At 35.6% G+C, this 19,037-nt stretch overlaps 1 protein-coding gene across 3 annotated transcripts; it reads left to right on the forward strand.

Moving 5' to 3' along the window:
* The first annotated feature begins 938 nt into the window (after nucleotides 1–938).
* LOC18013789 (glutathione S-transferase U27) lies at nucleotides 939–8,830 on the forward strand. Of its 3 annotated transcripts, none has more exons than XM_006419089.2 (2): nucleotides 939–1,344; nucleotides 8,282–8,830. In XM_006419089.2, exons 1-2 carry the CDS (start codon nucleotides 1,018–1,020, stop codon nucleotides 8,636–8,638), a joined length of 684 nt encoding a protein of 227 aa, XP_006419152.2. In that variant the 5' UTR covers nucleotides 939–1,017; the 3' UTR covers nucleotides 8,639–8,830. The 3 variants fall into 3 exon arrangements, with proteins under 3 accessions (XP_006419152.2, XP_024009611.1, XP_024009612.1); XM_024153843.1 differs by lacking the exon at nucleotides 8,282–8,830 and adding an exon at nucleotides 1,702–7,782 and having other exon boundaries at nucleotides 1,143–1,344; XM_024153844.1 differs by lacking the exon at nucleotides 8,282–8,830 and adding an exon at nucleotides 1,702–3,601 and having other exon boundaries at nucleotides 1,143–1,344.
* The last annotated feature ends 10,207 nt before the right edge of the window (nucleotides 8,831–19,037 follow it).

Genomic DNA, 19,037 nt, shown 5'->3' on the forward strand with positions numbered 1-19,037 from the left:
GCCTCTTTTGTTAAGTTTGGTATAACTTACATAAGAGTCGCTGATTTAATTATCCATTCAGATCTATCTATCATACTAATACAGTTATATGTATGAGCACTTTGGTTCGGTTTTGATTCAGTTTGTATTTTATTTTATAGTTTATCGGTTTTATAGAAATTCAAACCATAAAAAACCATTTACATTTCGGTTTGGTATGGTTTTTTTTTTTTTGGTTTTTCGATTTTATAAAAAATGAAACCATCGATTGCAGTTCGGTTTTGTTTGATTATGGTTTTTCATAGTTTATTTTATAACTTTCAATCATTCATTGGGAGATAAACAAAAAAATCTAGAAAATACACAATCTCTTAAGATTAGTTTTCATTAAAAAAAATTTTTGAATTGATGCCACTAATTTCTAACTCCCCTCAATATCACGTGAAAAACACACACAAACATGTTAAAGGGTTTCTATGTTTTGTTTAGGGTTTCTATATATATAGACCTTTTTAAAAAAATCTTAAATTTTAAGTTTATAAAGTAAATATATTGATAAGTCCTTTCTTGTCAAATGAAGAAAGGAATCCAAAAAAAAAAATAGATTTTTTAAATTTTGATTAAGAACCAAAAGAAAAATATTTTGTACGGTTTTAAACCAAACCAAATCAAAATCAAAATTTAATAAAAATGATAACGAAATGGGTTATTCAGTTACACTATAACCAACCAAAATCACTTATTTTGGTTTGTTCGGTTTTGGTTTTTAGCTTATGGGTTTTTTTTTGCCCACCCATTATGTACAAAGTAAACATAACTTATGGATTCATATATTCCCCACATTTTCCCTTGTTCTTTCCAAAATAAATAAATAAATAATACTATCATTTGTTGACAAAAAAATATTAATAGTAATGCTTAATGAATCCTTAAAAATATATCCACCTCTATAAATTAAGCCACCGGAAGGCTCTTCCCACAGACTTCATATACCCCAAAAAAAAGTCATTAAGAACCAAAAGAAATATTAAAGAAAATATGTCAGAAGAGGAAGTGGTTGTGTTGAACTTCTGGCCAAGCATGTTCGGAGCAAGAGTGATCATGGCGTTAGAAGAGAAAGAGATCAAGTTCGAGTACAAGGAAGAAGATGTGTTTGGTCAAAAGACCGATCTATTACTCCAAACCAACCCGATTCACAAGAAGATTCCGGTTCTCATCCACAACGGTAAACCAGTATGCGAGTCCAATATCATACTTGAATATATCGATGAGGTCTGGAAAGGCGATAAGACGCTCCATCTACTACCTTCTGATCCTTATCAAAAGGCACAGTGTAGATTTTGGGCTGATTTTATTGACAAAAAGGTACTATTTTATATTTCTTTTTTTTATCTATTATCAGTGTTGTAGGGCATGTAGCTTAACTAGTGGTGTATGTTAACGATATCATTGTGTTACTATCCGGATTTAACAGATTTGGATATTTTGAAATGTCTAGATCTAGGTTCGAGCAATAACTATATGGTGTGATTTTAGTTATCCGTCCAAACATTTGGATCCATTAAAAATTATGAAATACTTAAAAGTTGAAAAACTTTTAAAGAAGTTGTATTTTTGAATAGAAAATATTATATATTATGAAAAAAGAAAAGTATATTACCATATTTATCTTTACTATAACGATTATTTTATTTTTTTAGTAATTTATAATATATTTATCAGATAATATATATGGATCGGGAATAGAGCTAGTAGCCACGTCAGCATAGGGTGATTTCTAGGGCGATCGAGTTTCTAGGGTTTTTGAAGTTTTCCGCCCACGTTAGGGCATGTCGGCGCCAGAGCAGGCGCCTCTTCCGCCGGCGGAGGGTGCGGGATTGGAAGAGGGAGAGATCGGGATTGTTGGGGAGGTCATTGAGGAGTCTCAACCCGATGGGAGAGAGACCCAAGGTTTAGGGCAGGAAAAACATGTGGGTGAGTTGGATCGTAAGGAATCTCCGGAGGTGAAGGAGGCTGTCTCGACGAGTCTTAAAGAAGTGGTGGGAGTGGAGCCAATCGGGAAAACTTGGTCATCTGTGGTGGCTGAAAAATCTCGATTGCAGAAGTACGAGGTCGTAGTGGAAGAGGTTGACGGGGTGGAAACAATACAAGTCCCGGATGATGTTTTCGACAATGCTCCACCGCTCTGGGAAGATTGCATAATTGGGAAATTTGTTTCTAAAGCTCCTCATGTGGGGTTTATTCACATGACGGTAAACAAGATTTGGACGCTGGGTTCTAAAACCATCAAAGTAGATGTTTTTGTGGTGGATGACACCACTGTTAAGTTCAAAATACCAGATGCATCGATTAGAGCTCGGGTACTTCGACGTGGAATGTGGAGCATCAAAAACATTCCAATGATGGTTTCAAAATGGAGCCCTTATTTGGAGGAAGTCCAACCGGAGGTGCGTTATCTTCCGATGTGGGTCACTCTTAGGAATGTCCCTCGATCGATGTTTACGTGGAAGGGTTTAAGCTTTCTCACCAGCCCTCTGGGTGAGCCAAAAAAGCTTCATCCTGACACGCTTTGGGCTAAAAGCTTTGAAGAAGCGAAGGTGTTTGTGGAGGTAAACTTGAGCCAGAAGTTACCTGAAAGCTTTAGTTTCAAATCAAAGAGGGGTGTGGATACTATAGTTCAGTATGAGTTCCCATGGCTCCCACCGAGATGTGTGTTGTGCGCGAAGTGGGGTCATGAGAAAGCTGAGTGTAAAGCCCAGCCTGGTGATAAGACAATTCTGCAGAGAGGCTCACCTCTGAAGGATTGTGTAACTGGTGGAAGCAAAAGTATCAACGTCTCGGGTGCTCTTGCGGTGGTGTCTGATATAAGTAAGGGTAAGGGCAAGGAGTTGGCTCAGGATACAAATGTGGTGGAATCTGCAAAGAGAGGTGAAGGTACGAGTTCATGCAATGTATCTGATGATAGATAAATGCAGATAGTGGGATGGCGAATGTGGTAGCTGAATCTCCGACTAAAGCTCGTTCATGCTCGGGTATTGGAGGGGAGAGCCTGAAAACTGTTGGTGCGGAAAGCTGGCAAGCCGCAAAGTCCCCAGCGAAATCTGCACGGTATTATAAAAAGGTGGAGGAAGAGGGCATAATTTCGGCTTCGAGATATGTCTCGTTGTCGGGCTCTCATGTAGGGTTGGAGGAGGAGCATGAGGAAAATACAGTACGAGATTCTGATCAGGAGCCTGAGTCGAAGAGTATGGTGGCTCACGACAATAAAGAGCTTGACCAGGTGAATGAAGGTGGTCGTGTCTCTCTTCCGCGAGGATCAAAGACTGCACACAAGTTTGTTACTGCTCCTCCTGGTTCGGCTTCAAAACAGAAGTCGGGAAGGAGGAACAGGAGGAAGAACTCAAAAGCAAATCATTAATGTCAGGTTTCTTTTGGAATGTGAGGGGTTTTAACAAACAAAAAAAACATAATGTTGTCAAAAAATGGTGTCGGGAGCAGGATTTCTCATTTGGAGCGTTGATCGAAACTCGTGTAAAGGAGAATAAGGCATTGGATATTGTATCGGAGGTCTTTCCGGGATGGTCATTCCACCATAATTATGATCATCATAGACTGGGGAGAATTTGGGTAGTATGGCGAGACTCTGTTAACTCGCCTGTGTTTAAAAGTAATCAACTGATTACTGTGTTAGTGAAACTGCAGGGGCATGAGGATGAGTTTCTGTGTAGCTTTGTGTATGGTTCAAATTTCATCGAAGATAGAAGGGAGTTGTGGAATGAGCTTCGCAGTCATTTCGTGTCACCGGTGTATGGTCGTTTACGGTGGCTGGTTATGGGGGATTTTAATGAGAGTTTATCCATGGAGGAGCACTCTGACTTAGATTCAGGGCCTGTGTCTCAAAGTGGTATGTGGGATATTCAGGATTTGGTGCGAGATGGGGATTTAAACGACATGGGGTATCATGGACCAACCCTTACATGGTGTAATAAGCGATCAGCGGGTCTAGTCTGTAAAAAACTTGACCGTCTTCTAATGAATGCTCATTGGCTTGATCGAAATCCACAGTCTTACTGTGTATTTGAATCTGGTGGCTGTTCTGATCATTTGAGGTGTCGATTTTACATTGATGGGGGGTCATCTAGGCCCAAAAAACCTTTTAAATTCACGAATGTGGTAGCAAAGCTCCTGGAATTTCAGTCAGCTTTGCAGGACTATTGGGAAGGAACAACTCCTCTGTTTCATTCTACTTCAGCTCTCTTTAGATTCTCTAAGAAGCTTAAATTCTTGAAACCAGTGGTGAGGCAGGTGTCTCGCGCTGCTCTCCATGATATTTCGAAGCGGGTGCAAGAACATTTTGTTGATTTGTGCGCCAAACAAGAACAGATCCTGGTGAGTCCTTCTTCGATGGCACAACAGGAGGAAAGTGTGGCTTTTGTTAAATGGGAGGATTCAGCTAACCTGGAAGAGAGATATCTGGCTCAGAAATCTAAGCTTAATTGGTTGAATGTGGGGGATAAGAATACCAAATTCTACCACAGAGCGGTGACAACAAGAGCAATTAGGAATGGAATTCGGGAGTTACAGACATCAGAAGGGCAATTGCTTAGTGGGTGTTCTGAAATCAAGGAGGAGGAGGTAAACTATTTTAAGTCTTTTCTGAAGCATCGACCGGATGTTTTTCGAGAGGTAATGGTTGCGGAGATCCAGGACTTGATTGAATTTCGATGTTCAGCTGAGGATCAAGGGAAGCTTATTGCAGAAGTTACTTCTGCGGAGATAAAGACAGTGTTATTCTCGATGGCAGCAAACAAGTCACCTGGACCAGATGGTTATACGGTTGAGTTTTTTACGGAGAGCTGGTCAACGGTTGGAGAAGATCTAGTGGTTGCAATTCAGTCCTTTTTTCAGAAAGGGTTTCTTCCTAAGGGACTTAATTCTACGATACTAGCTTTAATTCCCAAGAAGGAACAAGCGATATTTATGAAGGACTACCGACCTATTGCATGTTGTAATGTGCTGTATAAGATCATCTCAAAGGTCATTGTGAATCGGTTAAAAACTCTGCTTTCCAGGTTTATTTCTCCGAACCAGACAGCGTTTATACAGGATCGATTATTGCTTGAGAATGTCTTGCTGGCTTCTGAGCTTGTAGATGGATATCATAAGAGCTCGGTTTCACCCCGATGCGCATTGAAAATCCACATTTCCAAAGCTTTCGACTCAGTCGAATGGAGTTTTCTACTGACTGTTTTTGAAGCTTTGAATTTTCCAGCTGAGTTTATTCATTGGATCAGGCTATGTATTTCGACAGCGTCGTTTTTGGTTCAGGTTAATGGCGAACTAGCTGGGTATTTTGGGAGCTCGAGAGGGTTGAGGCAGGGTTGTTCTTTATCCCCGTACTTATTTGTTATATGTATGAATGTCCTCTCTAGCAAACTTGACCAAGCGGCGAGGGTGAGAGGTTTTGGTTTTCATCCTAAGTGTTCGAATTTGCAGCTTACGCATCTCTGTTTTGCGGATGATCTTATGATTTTTTCTGATGGGAGTCTGAGATCGCTTGAAGGGATAGTCAAGGTGTTCGAGGAATTTGCTGAGATTTCAGGGTTACAAATAATTATGGAGAAATCAACCCTTTATCTAGCTGGAGTTAAGGATGATGTTCGACAAGCTATAAGTCAGAAATTCTCTTTCGAAGTGGGATCGCTTCCGATACGCTATCTTGGGTTGCCTTTGTTAACAAAACAGATGCGATCTTTGGATTATACCTCATTGATTGACAAGATTAGATGCAGAATGAACTCATGGACAGCGAGACACTTGACATTTGCAGGTCGATTGCAGCTTCTAACCTTGGTTATTGCGAGCCTGCTGAATTTTTGGATGCAAGCTTTTCGTTTACCGAAAGGATGTATATAGCAGATCGATAGCCTCTGCTCTGCTTTCTTATGGTCGGGTCCAGAACTTAAGCAGAGGAAGGCTAAAGTTGCTTGGGTTGATGTGTGCAAACCAAAACGGGAAGGAGGTCTTGGGTTGAAAAATCTAAGTGTGGCCAATGATGTGTTTGTGTTGAAGCTTTTTTGGCGAGTGCTAACATCATCCTCTTCTTTATGGGTTCGATGGCTGAAGGTGAATCTTATGAGGGGAGAGTCTGTGTGGTTAACGCCTGAACCTACAAGTCAATCTCCGGGTTCTTGGATGTGGAAGCAAATCCTGAAGTGTAGGCAACAAGCGGAGGAATTCATTAAAGTGGAAGTGCGCAACGGAAGATCAGCTCTATTTTGGTATGATAATTGGTCCTCTTATGGAAAACTTCTATCGTCCCTGGGAGCTCGGGGGTGTGTTGATCTGGGCATACCTCATAGCTGCACGATGGAAGAAGTAATTCAAACTCATCGGCGACGCAACCATCGCGTACAGCGATTGAATGATATCGAAGATGCGCTAGACAAAGAAAAACAGAAATATAATGAATCAGAATCGGACATTTTCAGGTGGAGAGCCAAAGGAGATGTTTTCAAGGACGATTTTAGCACCAGGAACACAAGGGATCAGTTGCGTACCTCGCCACGAGTTCCCTGGTTTGCTGGAATCTGGTTCAAACATCATAGTCCAAAGTTGAGTTTTATTGCTTGGCTAGCTTTGCGGAACAGGCTATCGGGTGATAGGATGCAGGCATGGAATCAGAACATTTCATCGGAGTGTGTTTTTTGCAGAGAGCCTGTTGAGACTGTTACTCATATGTTCTTCTCTTGTCCTTTCTTGCAAAGGGTCTGGAGGAACTTCGCAAGTGGTATACTGAAACATGAATTCTCAGTGGATTGGCACATACTGATTAATCTGATCTCCAGGCCCCAGAAGTGTAGAGTTGCAGGGTTTATCATCCGGTATCTCTTCCAATTGTCGATTCACACATTGTGGAAAGAAAGGAATGATCGGAGACATGGCCAGAGACCCATGGAGTGGAAGCGAGTAGCAAAAAGCATTGATAAAGGGCTGAGAAACCGGCTAAGCGCAATCAGTCTATTGGGTGATGGACGATACGAAGGCGGCATGCAACTGTGGTTTGCTTCCAGACCACATACTTAGCTTGGCGACAAGGGGTTTAAATATCTTGTAATATAATTCTAGAATTTATCTGCTCGCATCACTGTTGGGGTCGGTTTTACCCCAAGCAGATAAAACCATCTCAAAGTATTGGAGAAAACCGATTTGGCAAGAAGGAACAGCTGTCCCACGAAACAAATGGGCCGAGCTGTCCCACGAAACAAGTGGGTCGAGCCGTGCTCATCAAGACGAGTGGACCGAGCCGTGGAGAAGGATAGATGGGCTGAGCCGTGAGAAGAACGAAGAGTGGGCCGAGCTGCGCAAGAGGAAGCATGGACCGAGCCGCTTTCCTTTGTGTTGGGCCAAGCCAGTTTTTCCAGACAGGCCGAGCCGAAGTCTCGAAGGGCGAAAGCCCATAAGAACCCTAGGCGAGGCATTGTGACGGTGGCCGCACGAAGCGATAAGAAAATATTCCAAAAATCTCTCCCGAGATTCTCGGCTAGGTGGTTTAGAAAGTTAGTATAAATAGACAATGTATGCAATTCATTCTGTAACTTTTCACAACTCGAGAGTAATAAGACTTAAACACTTTTCAGCAAAAAACCTTCTTTTGATCTTACTGTTCTTGCGATAAATCCCTAGAAATTTTGGATCCTTTAAGTTTTCCTTAGCAAATTTTTGGTTGTGCGAGTTTTGGCTCACACATCATTGATGTAGAAACGCTTTTTTTTCTGGTTCGAATAAATTTAACATTCATCCAAAAAAAAAATATAATAATATATATATATATATCCGATGACGACATATCCAAGATTTCAGTATTCGATATAGACACTCATATTTTAGAGTGAACTATAAATAATTAATATAATATTTAGAATTTCTAATAATTAGTTTACGCTAATATATGAACGTTCATTTTATTTTATGTGTGGTCGAAACTCGAAACAAATTTTGTTTGTGAAGATATTCATGTTTCGGCCAAATCTTGTCTAAAGGAAAGAAGTTATAAGAATAGTTATTTATCAAAAAAAAAAAAGTTATGAGAATAATAGATTTGGCAAAAAACACAACATAAAAAATTTATGTTGAGATGTCTAATTTATTTAGTTGTAATAAATATAAGATCGAGAAAAATAATTGAGAAAACAAAAACGAGATATGGTATCAAGTGGGTTGAAGTTCTACTGAAAGAAATATCAACGAAAGAACCGATAAACCTTTGTTTCTTTCTCACTAATATATAAAATACGTACAGGTATTTGACGCAGGAAGAAGAACTTGGACTAAGAAAGGCAAAGAACAAGAAGAAGCGAAACAAGAGTTCATAGAGACATTAAAAATCTTAGAAACAGTGCTTGGAGAGAAGGTCTACTTTGGCGGAAACGACACCATTTCGATGGTCGACTTGGTCCTCATCTCCTACTACCCTTGGTTCCACACGTGGCAGACAATAGGTAGTTTTAGCCTAGAGTGTCACGCTCCCAAGCTAATGGGTTGGGTCCGTAAATGTTTAACCCGACCGGCTATCTCTAAATCTTTACCTGACCCGGTAAAGATCCTTGATAGAGTCTCTCAGATCATTAAGGTCCATGAGTTCTTCTATGGTTATTGATATTTCAATGTTTTTTCGGTTTTAAATAAAATAATGGGGTGAGTCCTGAGTGTGGATGTGAACACGTACGCAACTTTCATTTGAGGTGGTGGTGTGAAAAAAAATTATATGTTTCATCTGATTTTTTACATCAAACCAGTTTATTAGTCTCGAGATACTTTATACTCAAACCTTTTAATGTTATTTAGTTCTGATGTTGAAAAGGATTTTTTTAATGTTATTCAATCTTATAAAGTTTTGTTATATATTTTAATTAAAAAAATTAATTATATACCCAAAATTTCATTATCATATACCTAATTTCTTAGAAAAAATCGCATTTTAAACCTTTAAAGTTAAATTTACTAATACTTTAAACTTTAGAAATTTATTAGTGACACTATAAACCATAAAATTACCAAAACTAACACATTAAACTTTGAAATTTAACTCTAACTTTGCCCCGTCGAAATTGTTAACGGAAAAATTAACTCCGTCAACAAAACATTTAACTCCATTCCATTTAATAAAATATACTGATTATTTTAATCATTAAAAAAAAACATGAGTCTCAATGAAAACAAGAACCCGACGACCTAAAAATAAAAAATAGAAATTCACAAATCGATTTCTTGTGTGTTTTATTTTTATTGTTGGAATTGAACTTGTTGGGTTTTTCTCTTCCTTATTGGTTTGATTAAGTGCTTTAGCCTGTAATTAGATGTGTATCCTTCTATGTTTTTTTCCAGCAGGTCTCGTCTTTCAGAGAAATCAAATCTAATGATTGAAAGTTCTATATATTCATAGCTTCATATGAGAACTGATTCTGAAAGCGATAGAGCAGCTTGGTTACAAGCTTTGGCTTCTACAAAATGCGTCTTTCCTCTTCGGTCATTTAATGGGGATTTATCCTTCACACCCCAAAGGATTTGTCCATATCTAGACATTTAATGTGTGTCCTTATAGACATGTAATAAAAAATACAAAAATTTTATATACCTATTTTTTATATATATATATATATATATATATATATTTCTATACTATTATTTAAGCAGCCATTTTGTAAAATATTACATGAATATCACTATAAATAAAAAGAACTAATTGAAATAGGAAATAATAGAAATGTCTTTTGAATTTATTAAAGAGATTATGATCCGAAGAATATTTAGTTTCTTTACTTATTAATAAATTTAAATATATTCTATTATTTTAAATATTAATCAATTCATATATATCCCAAAACAAACTATTAAAATTCTGCAATATTTTTCATTTAGATTTTTATAACTAATTTGTATTATACTTGAAAATCCATTCAATAACATTTTAAAAAAGTAAAATATGGTTTCAAGCTTCAAAATTGTAGTTCTTTGCGGATTGTTCTACAAACATTATAGTTTATTATGAAATAGATTAAATACATGGATTAGTCTGTTTTGATAATCTATATATATATTCATTAATAAGATATATTATAGAATTCATTAAGAAAAAGTGATAACATGATCTCAAATAAAAAAATCACAATCAAATTTCTATTCTACCAATTCATGTTGATAAGTATATAATATATATATATATATAATCATTAATAAGACATATATATATATATATTACATTACATCACTTTCATATTTAAAATTAGTTATATATTAAATCTCACATCGATGAAATAATTTCATTAATATGATGTTTAACCAACTAGAGTGTATAAGTAAATATTAATTTTGTAACATTTATATATACATAGTTAGTTTACATGCTAACCAATCTTAACAAAAATTTTAAAATTAAAATTTTAAATAATTTAAAAAATATTACCAGACACTGTGTGTGCGAGTTAATTTGTAGTATATATATATATATATAATCTCTAGATGGAGACAATTCAGCCATCTTTTTACATGTAAAAAATCTAAAATCATATACCTTATTAACCAGTCAATTACTTATATATATATATATATATATATATATATATAACTCACTAAATGCAGGATAACTCAGTATATTTAGTAGATAAATCTGTCATCCAACACCAAGATTTGATAAAGTGGCCAACTGGATACCTCTGTGTAAGATCTATTCTTGAACTCAAAACACAGAGGTATAATCTTTCCACTGTCGTGGCTCTGATCACTATGCTTTAACAACCTAATAAATTTATTTTTGAAAGGTTATTACAAAAAGAAAGCAAGAATTAGTATGAGTAAGTTAAGATTGTTCACTAGACTCTGGAACTCGCTTTTGGAAGGTTACGACGTCTAGCTCACCAGATACTAGATTGAGTAATCAACAACCTTTTTGAATGTTAATTAACCCAAAATCATTCGCTGGTTAGCTACTCCAGCTCCTGCATTTATAACAAGTAAACACGAAAAACCATAAGATAAACTGATTTAAACAAGTTGATATCAAATTAACTTGTTATGCACTTATTGAAAATCCTATAACCTAATAAGTGAATTACTCACACATGGTGATGATAACAGCATAGAGATATTGAAAATAATTCATAACTTTATTAAAGAGATAAAAGTTTAGAAAGATCAAACTGAAAATCCTTGAACAAAGGTGAGAAAACTTCTCTTAAAATCTCTTTGAATAAAAAAAATGAATAACAATGAAGAAGAAAGGCCTTGGCCGATTTAGAGTTTATTATAGGGTTTAGGTTAGAAACAAATATATATAGTTCTAAATCCGTTATAGGGTTTTATTAAAGAGAAAAAGAAAGTTTGGGCAGAGCTTGGCCCCATTTCGACATGTCTTCTGTAAAACCAACGTATCTTCTTGACCGCTAGTCCGATTGACTTCAAACCAGTTTAATATAAGAGATGACTCAAAGATTACTAAATATTCATCGCAATCCATCACCGGGAAGGCATCCGTAAACAATAAAACATCTGATGCTGAATTGCAGCTCCCTTGAGAAAGTCCACCTTCATGGTTTCTTGGTACTTGGCTGATCTTGTGGACTGGGAAAGATGTCTTCGACATGGTTTATGTTTTAGGGTTCAGGTTTAGGGTTTATGGTTTAGGGTTTAGAGTTTGCTATGAATTAACCTTACGACATACCTATTTGAACATTTAGAGACATTACTTTCTTTGGATACTTTTAACATATAACCTATAATTTTGCAATGAACACAAACTAATCTAAAATAACTCGATTTATTATCGAGAGTTCACTAAGTTCCCAATCATCACTCTTACTATAAATTTTATTACAATAAAGTAATTTTCTCCATGCAAAATTTAAGTTCTAAACAAATTAAAACTCCCACTTGATCGAAGTATTTTTAAACATGAATTAACAAATAACACATGTATTAAGAAATGATTAAATAAATTTTTTTTTGGTACTGTTCATCATCTTCCTAAAAGAGATGATTCAACAGCAATTTGTTCGAAACTTTGGACCCTAATATCTCTATATACGTAACCAAATCATGCATTATATATATCAATCGAAGTATAATTTCAATATCTACGCACGGAAACTAAAATCACGCAATTCCAAATTATGAACAGAGAGATATAAACCAAACAATATTTCTGGTTTTCTCATGATTTTTCTAATTTCATGCAATCTATTGCGGTTCTCTAAGTGCTATTTTCAAGAATCATTCAAACATATATGACAAACATTTATGCAGACTTTTAATTCATTTCATCATATATTCCAGAATTCATCATTTTCAGTCATTTCAGCATTAACCATTTTCTCCAATTCATCATGAATGAGCGTGACTAACATATAGTGGTTTTAATTCATGATTACCATGAACGTAATTATTCCAGATCTGAATCCTAATGCTCTGATACCAATGTAAAAGTTTAATGTGGAATCGTTTAAATCGAAGACATATCTTTGTCTGGTTTAGCGATGAATATGACTTGGTATGATCTGAAAACGGACGTAGAGATCGGGGAAGAGATCACAGATGGAAATTAACCACTTATCACCGTTTAAATGTCTTTCCAATTGATCTCTCCAAGCTTTTTGTCTCTAAAAATGTTTTTGTAAGAACGAGAATATGAACATGCAAGAAAAATTAACTGAACAATCGAATGGATTCCGAAAATTATGTATTTTTTTATTAGAAATTACTTAAACACACTTTTTACAAGTTGTTTAATCAGAATTACGCAACGTCACACCTTGACTTGCCACTGACCAATTTCTAATCTACCCAAGAACGCTAGAACACTCTTGTTCTCCCGTTCTAAATCTCGAGGGCTAACCCTAACGCTTAGGTGTTACAAGCCTTATATACTCTACAACTCCTTAAATTGGAATTTCCTTTTCCTTATACTTGATATCCTCCACGATTGTGTTGCTTTCTTTAGCTCCATTCACGTCATGCCACGTCAGCTCCTTATCACGACATAATTTTCTTTGCTAAGACAATCTTGTGTTGCACAGACAATTATGTTGTGCAACCACCTCGTTCCTTGGTGCTAACAATCTCCCCCTTTTTGTCTGAGTGTGACACCTCAAACATTTTGCATCCTGAGCTTCTTTATTCTCTGCTCTCTCAACCTGGATCTGTTTCTTCCTCCTATTCTCCCCCTTGAGTGCACACTCAGAGAAAAATAACAAGAGTAGCAAAAGGAAATCCTACATCATTCCTAACACTTCATTTGTTGTCTTTTTTTTTGTTTTATTTCTTCAAAGACACCGCCATTTTTCTGAATGTTGGTACTTATGAACGAAACATCATTGTTAGTAGCTTCTTCCTCTCTGGTTTCACACAACTCCTCCTGACGTTCATTGATTTCTGCAAGTACCAAATTGCACACAACATTATTTTGTGTATCACAGACCTCTGCAGTTTTCTTAGATTCAACTAGTTCCAATCTCTGCATCAAAGCTATCTTGGTCTCTGCTGACTGTCTGGAATACATATGTTTCTTGGCTATCCACACTTTTCCATAGTGTCTTCTCTCAAGGTAGCAAATGTTGTTACTCCAAGCCTCTCTAATTTTCTTCTTTAACTCAAAACAATTTCTCTTAAAGTGTCCACTCTTTTCACAATAGTAGCATGTTCTTTTCTCTCTGAGAACTTCTTTCTCTAAAGAAACATCTGACCCATTAACTTCCACTTCAATATCCTTGTTTATATCTCTGTATGACTCTGTATCACTGCAACTTTGAACAATTTTCTTCTTCCTTTCCTATATTACACAGTCTGCTTTTGTGTGACCGTAATCGTTGCATGCATTACACTTGATTCCTTTTTCCTTGAATGATGGACAAACTGCTTTGACATGTCCAATGCCATGACACTTGTAACACTCAACTTCATGTCTTTTCTGTCTTCGTTCGTTTCTTGAAAATCTTTTGGTGAATGTCTTAAACCGAAGATCTACTTCTTCTTCAAGTTTTTGGAACATCAAGCGAACATCTTCTTCAATTTTCTGAAACTTGTGCGTGTCTTCATAAACTGTAAATGCTAGATCTCTTATAACTTTGGGTGATTTAGATTCCATTTCCATCTCCTCAGCCTTTAACATCCCTACTGCCTCAGCAAACTTAATCTCATCAGTATTCATCGTCATCTTAATCACAGCTTTTTGTGATGCAAATTTAGCAGGCAAGCATCGCAAAAGTTTCTTCACCAATTTTGCATCTTTGTATTGTTTACCCAAAACTCGTGCTTCATTTGCTATTGAACTGAGCTTGGCACTGAATTCTGATATCTTCTCATCGTCACTCATTTTAATGTTTTCAAACTGAGATGCAAGAAAATCTAGACGTGTTCTCCTGACGTTTGATGTACCCTCAAAAGCATTTTGTACTATATCCCATGCTTCCTTAGCTGATTCACACCCTTGTATTAATTCAATTTTTTTTTTATCCACCGAATTGAAGATTTCATTCAATGCCTTCCAATTAAATTTTGATAGCCTTTTTTCTGTTGCAGTCTACCTTGTCTTGGGTTTAATTGTCTTCACCTCATCTTGTGAAGTCACACACGGTTCTTCTCAGCCATTCTCAATCGCTGTCCAAGCCTCCTCATCGATTCCACGAATATTAGCCCTCATTCTCACTTTCCAATACCCGTAATTTTGCAGATGTCGTCATATTCTCTTCTCAGGATTTCACCTTTGTTCGAAGCGTACTCCTTCGGTTAGGTGTCCTGCTCTGATACCAATTGTAAGAACGAGAATATGAACACGCAAGAAGAATCAACTGAACAAGCGAATGGATTCCGCAAATTCTGTATTTGCTTTATTAGAAATTACTTAAACACACTTTTTACAAGTTGTTTAATCAGAATTACACAACGTCACACCTTGACTTGCCACTAACCAATTTATAATCTACCAAAGAACGCTAGAACAATCTTGTTCTCCCGTTCTAAATCTCGAGGGCTAACCCTAACGCTTAGGTGTTACAAGCCTTATATACTCTACAACTCCTTAAATTGGAATCTTCCTTTTTCTTATATTTGATATCCTCCACGATTGTGTTGATTTCTTTAGCTCCATTCACGTCATGCCACGTCAGCTCCTTATCACGGCATAATTTTCTTTGCTAAGACAATCTTGTGTTGCACAGACAATTATGTTGTGCTGCTGCTAAAAGTTTTCTCTCTCCACTGTAACTTCTTTGTTTTCCAACAGTCACTAACTGGTATAAACAAACACATTCTTGTCCTGCAATGTCTCATAGATATACTTAATGAAGAAACATAATCTGTAGAGTCACAACTTTTCATATATGGAAGTTATAAGAACCAATTTCTCATAACTGTTGGTTTAATTAAACCAATTCAGTATGCGGTCAAATCATTACTGCAAACCGACCATATACCAATATTAATAAAAAAAAAATCTAATAGGATAAAATTGACATGAAGGAAAAAGCGAGAAAGGTATACAACCATATAATCATGCGAGAAGATAAAAAAATGAGGATTATAATTTAAAGGACATTGACTATTAAAGTCCCTATATGATAAAATCTTATACATTTTCATTAAAAAATCTAATTATATACCTAAATTTCATTATTATATACCTAATTTCTTATAGACATGTAATAAAAAAATACAAAAACTTCATATACCTATTTTTCATATATATATATATATACTATTATTTAAGCAGCCATTTTGTAAGATATTACATGAATATTCTTATGAAATAAAAAGAAATAATTGAAATAGGAAATGATAGAAATGTCTTTTGAATTTATTAAAGAGAATATGAATATAAATCAGAGGTATATTTAGTTTCTTCACTTATTAATATATTTAAATATATTCTATTATTTTAAATATTAATCAATTCATATATAGCCGAAGAAAAAAATCTATTAAAATTTTGCAATATTTTTCAATTAGATTTTTATAACTAATTTGTATTATACTTGTGAATAGATTAAATAATATTTTAAAAATTAAAATATGTTTTCAAGCTTCAAAATTATGATTAGTCTAAAAACGTTATAATTTATTATGAAATAGATTAAGTACACGGGGTAGTCAGTTTTGATAATCTATATATAATCATTAATAAGACATATTATAGAATTCATTAAGCAAAAGTGATAACATGATCTCAAATAAAAAAAATCACAATCAAATTTCTATTCTACAATTCATGTTGATAAGTATATATTACATCACTTTCAAATTTAACAATTAGTTATATATTAATTCTCACAACGATGAAATATTTTTATTAATATGATGTTTAACCAACTTGAGTGTATAAGTTAATATTAAATTTGTAACATTTATATATACATAGTTAGTTTACATGCTAACCAATCTTAATCAAAATTTGAAAATTAAATTTTTATATAATTTAAAATAATATTGCTAGATTGTGTGTGTGAGTTAATTTCTAGTATATATATAAGTAATTGACTGGTTAATAAGGTATATGAATTTTAGATTTTTTACATGTAAAAAGATGGTTGAATTGTCTCTATCTAGAGACTATAAATGCAAAAGAGTGTGGGAGATATGGTACATACAACTCACCAAATGCAGGATGACTCAGTTTTTTAGTGGATAAATCTGTCATCCAACACCAAAATTTGATAAAGTGGCCAACTGGATACCTCTGTGTAAGATCCATTCTGGAACTCAAAACACAGAGGTATAATTTTTCCATTCTCATGGCTCTGATTACTATGCTTTAACAACCGAATAATTTATTTTTGGAAGGTTATTACAAGAAAAAAGCACGCATTAGTTTGAGTAAGTTAAGATTGTTCACTAGACTTTAGAACTCAGATTTTGGAAGATTACGACGCCTAGCTCACCAGATGCTAGATCGAGTAATCAACAACCTTTTTGAATGTTAATTAAGCCAACATCATTCGCTGGTTAGCTACTCCAGCTCCTGCATTTATAACAAGTAAAGGCGAAGAACCATAAGATAAACTGTTTTAAACAAGTTGATACCACATTAACTTGTTATGCACTTATTGAAAACCCCATAACCAAATAAGTGAATTACTCACAGATGGTGATGATAAAAGCATAGAGATATTGAAAAGAATTCATAACTTTATTAAAGAGATAAGAGTTTAGAAAGATCAAACCGAAAATCCTTGAACAAAGGTGAGAAAACTTCTCTTAAAGTCTCTTTGAATCAAAAACAATGAATAACAATGAAGAAGAAAGGCTTGGTCGATTTATAGTTTATTATAGGGTTTAAGTTAGAAACAAATATATATAGTTCTAAAGTCGTTATAGGGTTTTATTAAAGAGAAAAAGAAAGTTTGGGCAGAGCTTGGCCCCAATTCGGACATGTCTTCAGTAAAACCAACGTATCTTCTTGACCACTGGTCCGATTGACTTCAAACATGTTTAATATAAGAGATGACTCAACGATGACTAAAATTTCATCGCAATCCATACCGGGAAGGCCTCTGTAAACCATAAAACATCTAATGCTGAATCGCAGCTCCCTTGAGAAAGTCCACCTTCATGGTTTCTTGGTACTTGGCTGATCTTGTGGACTTGGTAAGATGTCTTCAAGATGGTCTGCTCTTTTTTGGCTCCTTTTTGCAATCTTTTTGATGATTTGACCTATTAAGACTTTAAAACTACAAATACAAGAAGACTACTTCAAAAACTATAAAATTGAATAAAAATACTTAGATAGAATACCAAAAACATTATTGAAAACAGTAAAATATATAGTATATCACTAAACTAGGGACTACGCTTTGTTTTTCGACTACTTTTAATCCCCAAACTGATTGGCAGACTGAAGTTGTCAATGGGACTTTGTCTAGTCTTTTGCGAGCACTCATTAAAAAAACGAGTGTGTTACCTCTTAGGGGATTTTTTGCAAGATAATACCTTCCAAAGACACTTTTTTAGTTTGGTGGACTTTTTCCACTGTTTTGCAACTGTGCAACTAATGAAAGAACCAAAATACCCCTGTATTATATTGTGTATGTGATGACTTAGGTAAGAGTTTATTACTGATGTTGGACTAGTAAAATAAAAAAACACCCTACTGTTAAATATACAGCTGCCACCGTCGAGACATTTTTTCCGGCGAGAAATTAACTCCCTTAAAGTCTTTTTCGTCAATATTGCATGCGATGGCAGGTCAGTAATCATGAACTCAGTGAATCTATATGTTTGGTGACTGAGAATTGTTCCGTCGGGTTTACTTTCAGTTTTTTTGGTGACAAAATTTTGGTTTCTCTGCAATTGTTACAGAATTTCTTTTGCCTGTTCAAGCAGACAATAGTTTACCCGGTAGATTGTTTGCTTCCGGACGATATCCTACCTGTCGATTGAACATATATTCGAGACCTACCGATACTCTAACCCTTGTTCATGAGGCTTTACGAGGCTGAGTTCGAGTTAATTAGAAAGTCCTGTTTTGGGAGGCTTTACGACATCCCTGTTACTAGGGCACCTATTTCTTGCAAACTTGTCCACGCCTTACTGTGCCGGCAGCTAGTCACAAAGAGAAAGTACGAAATGTGGACAGTTTTCGGTGGATATCCTATTAGGTTTTTGCTTAAGGAATTTGAAAATGAGAGAGGGCTCCCATGTGGGGGAGTTTGGGGAAGACTACGATCCTGATTCAGTATTTCAAAATGAAGCATTAGGTGCAGATACTTATTGGAGGAAGCTAATAGGAGATGATAAGAGAACTACATGTGCAGATATAGCCGAGATGTTGAAGACGGATAAAAACATGAGTAGTGGGAGAAAGCTGCGTCTTGCTCTCATTCTGATAGTTGAGTGTGTTTTAATAGCCAGAACTCAAATTCACCGGCCAACGCCTAGATATGTTAGACTTGTTGACGACATCGACGCGTTTTGTAATTTTCCATGGGGCAGAGAGTCTTTCTTGGTGACAATAGCTTCTATGACACCTGCGTGTAAAACTTTTAAGAAAACGGATGACCCCGTTGCGCATTTCG

Source organism: Eutrema salsugineum, unplaced genomic scaffold (genome assembly GCF_000478725.1).
Source record: "Eutrema salsugineum unplaced genomic scaffold, Eutsalg1_0 scaffold_4, whole genome shotgun sequence".
Lineage (NCBI taxonomy): Eukaryota > Viridiplantae > Streptophyta > Magnoliopsida > Brassicales > Brassicaceae > Eutrema > Eutrema salsugineum.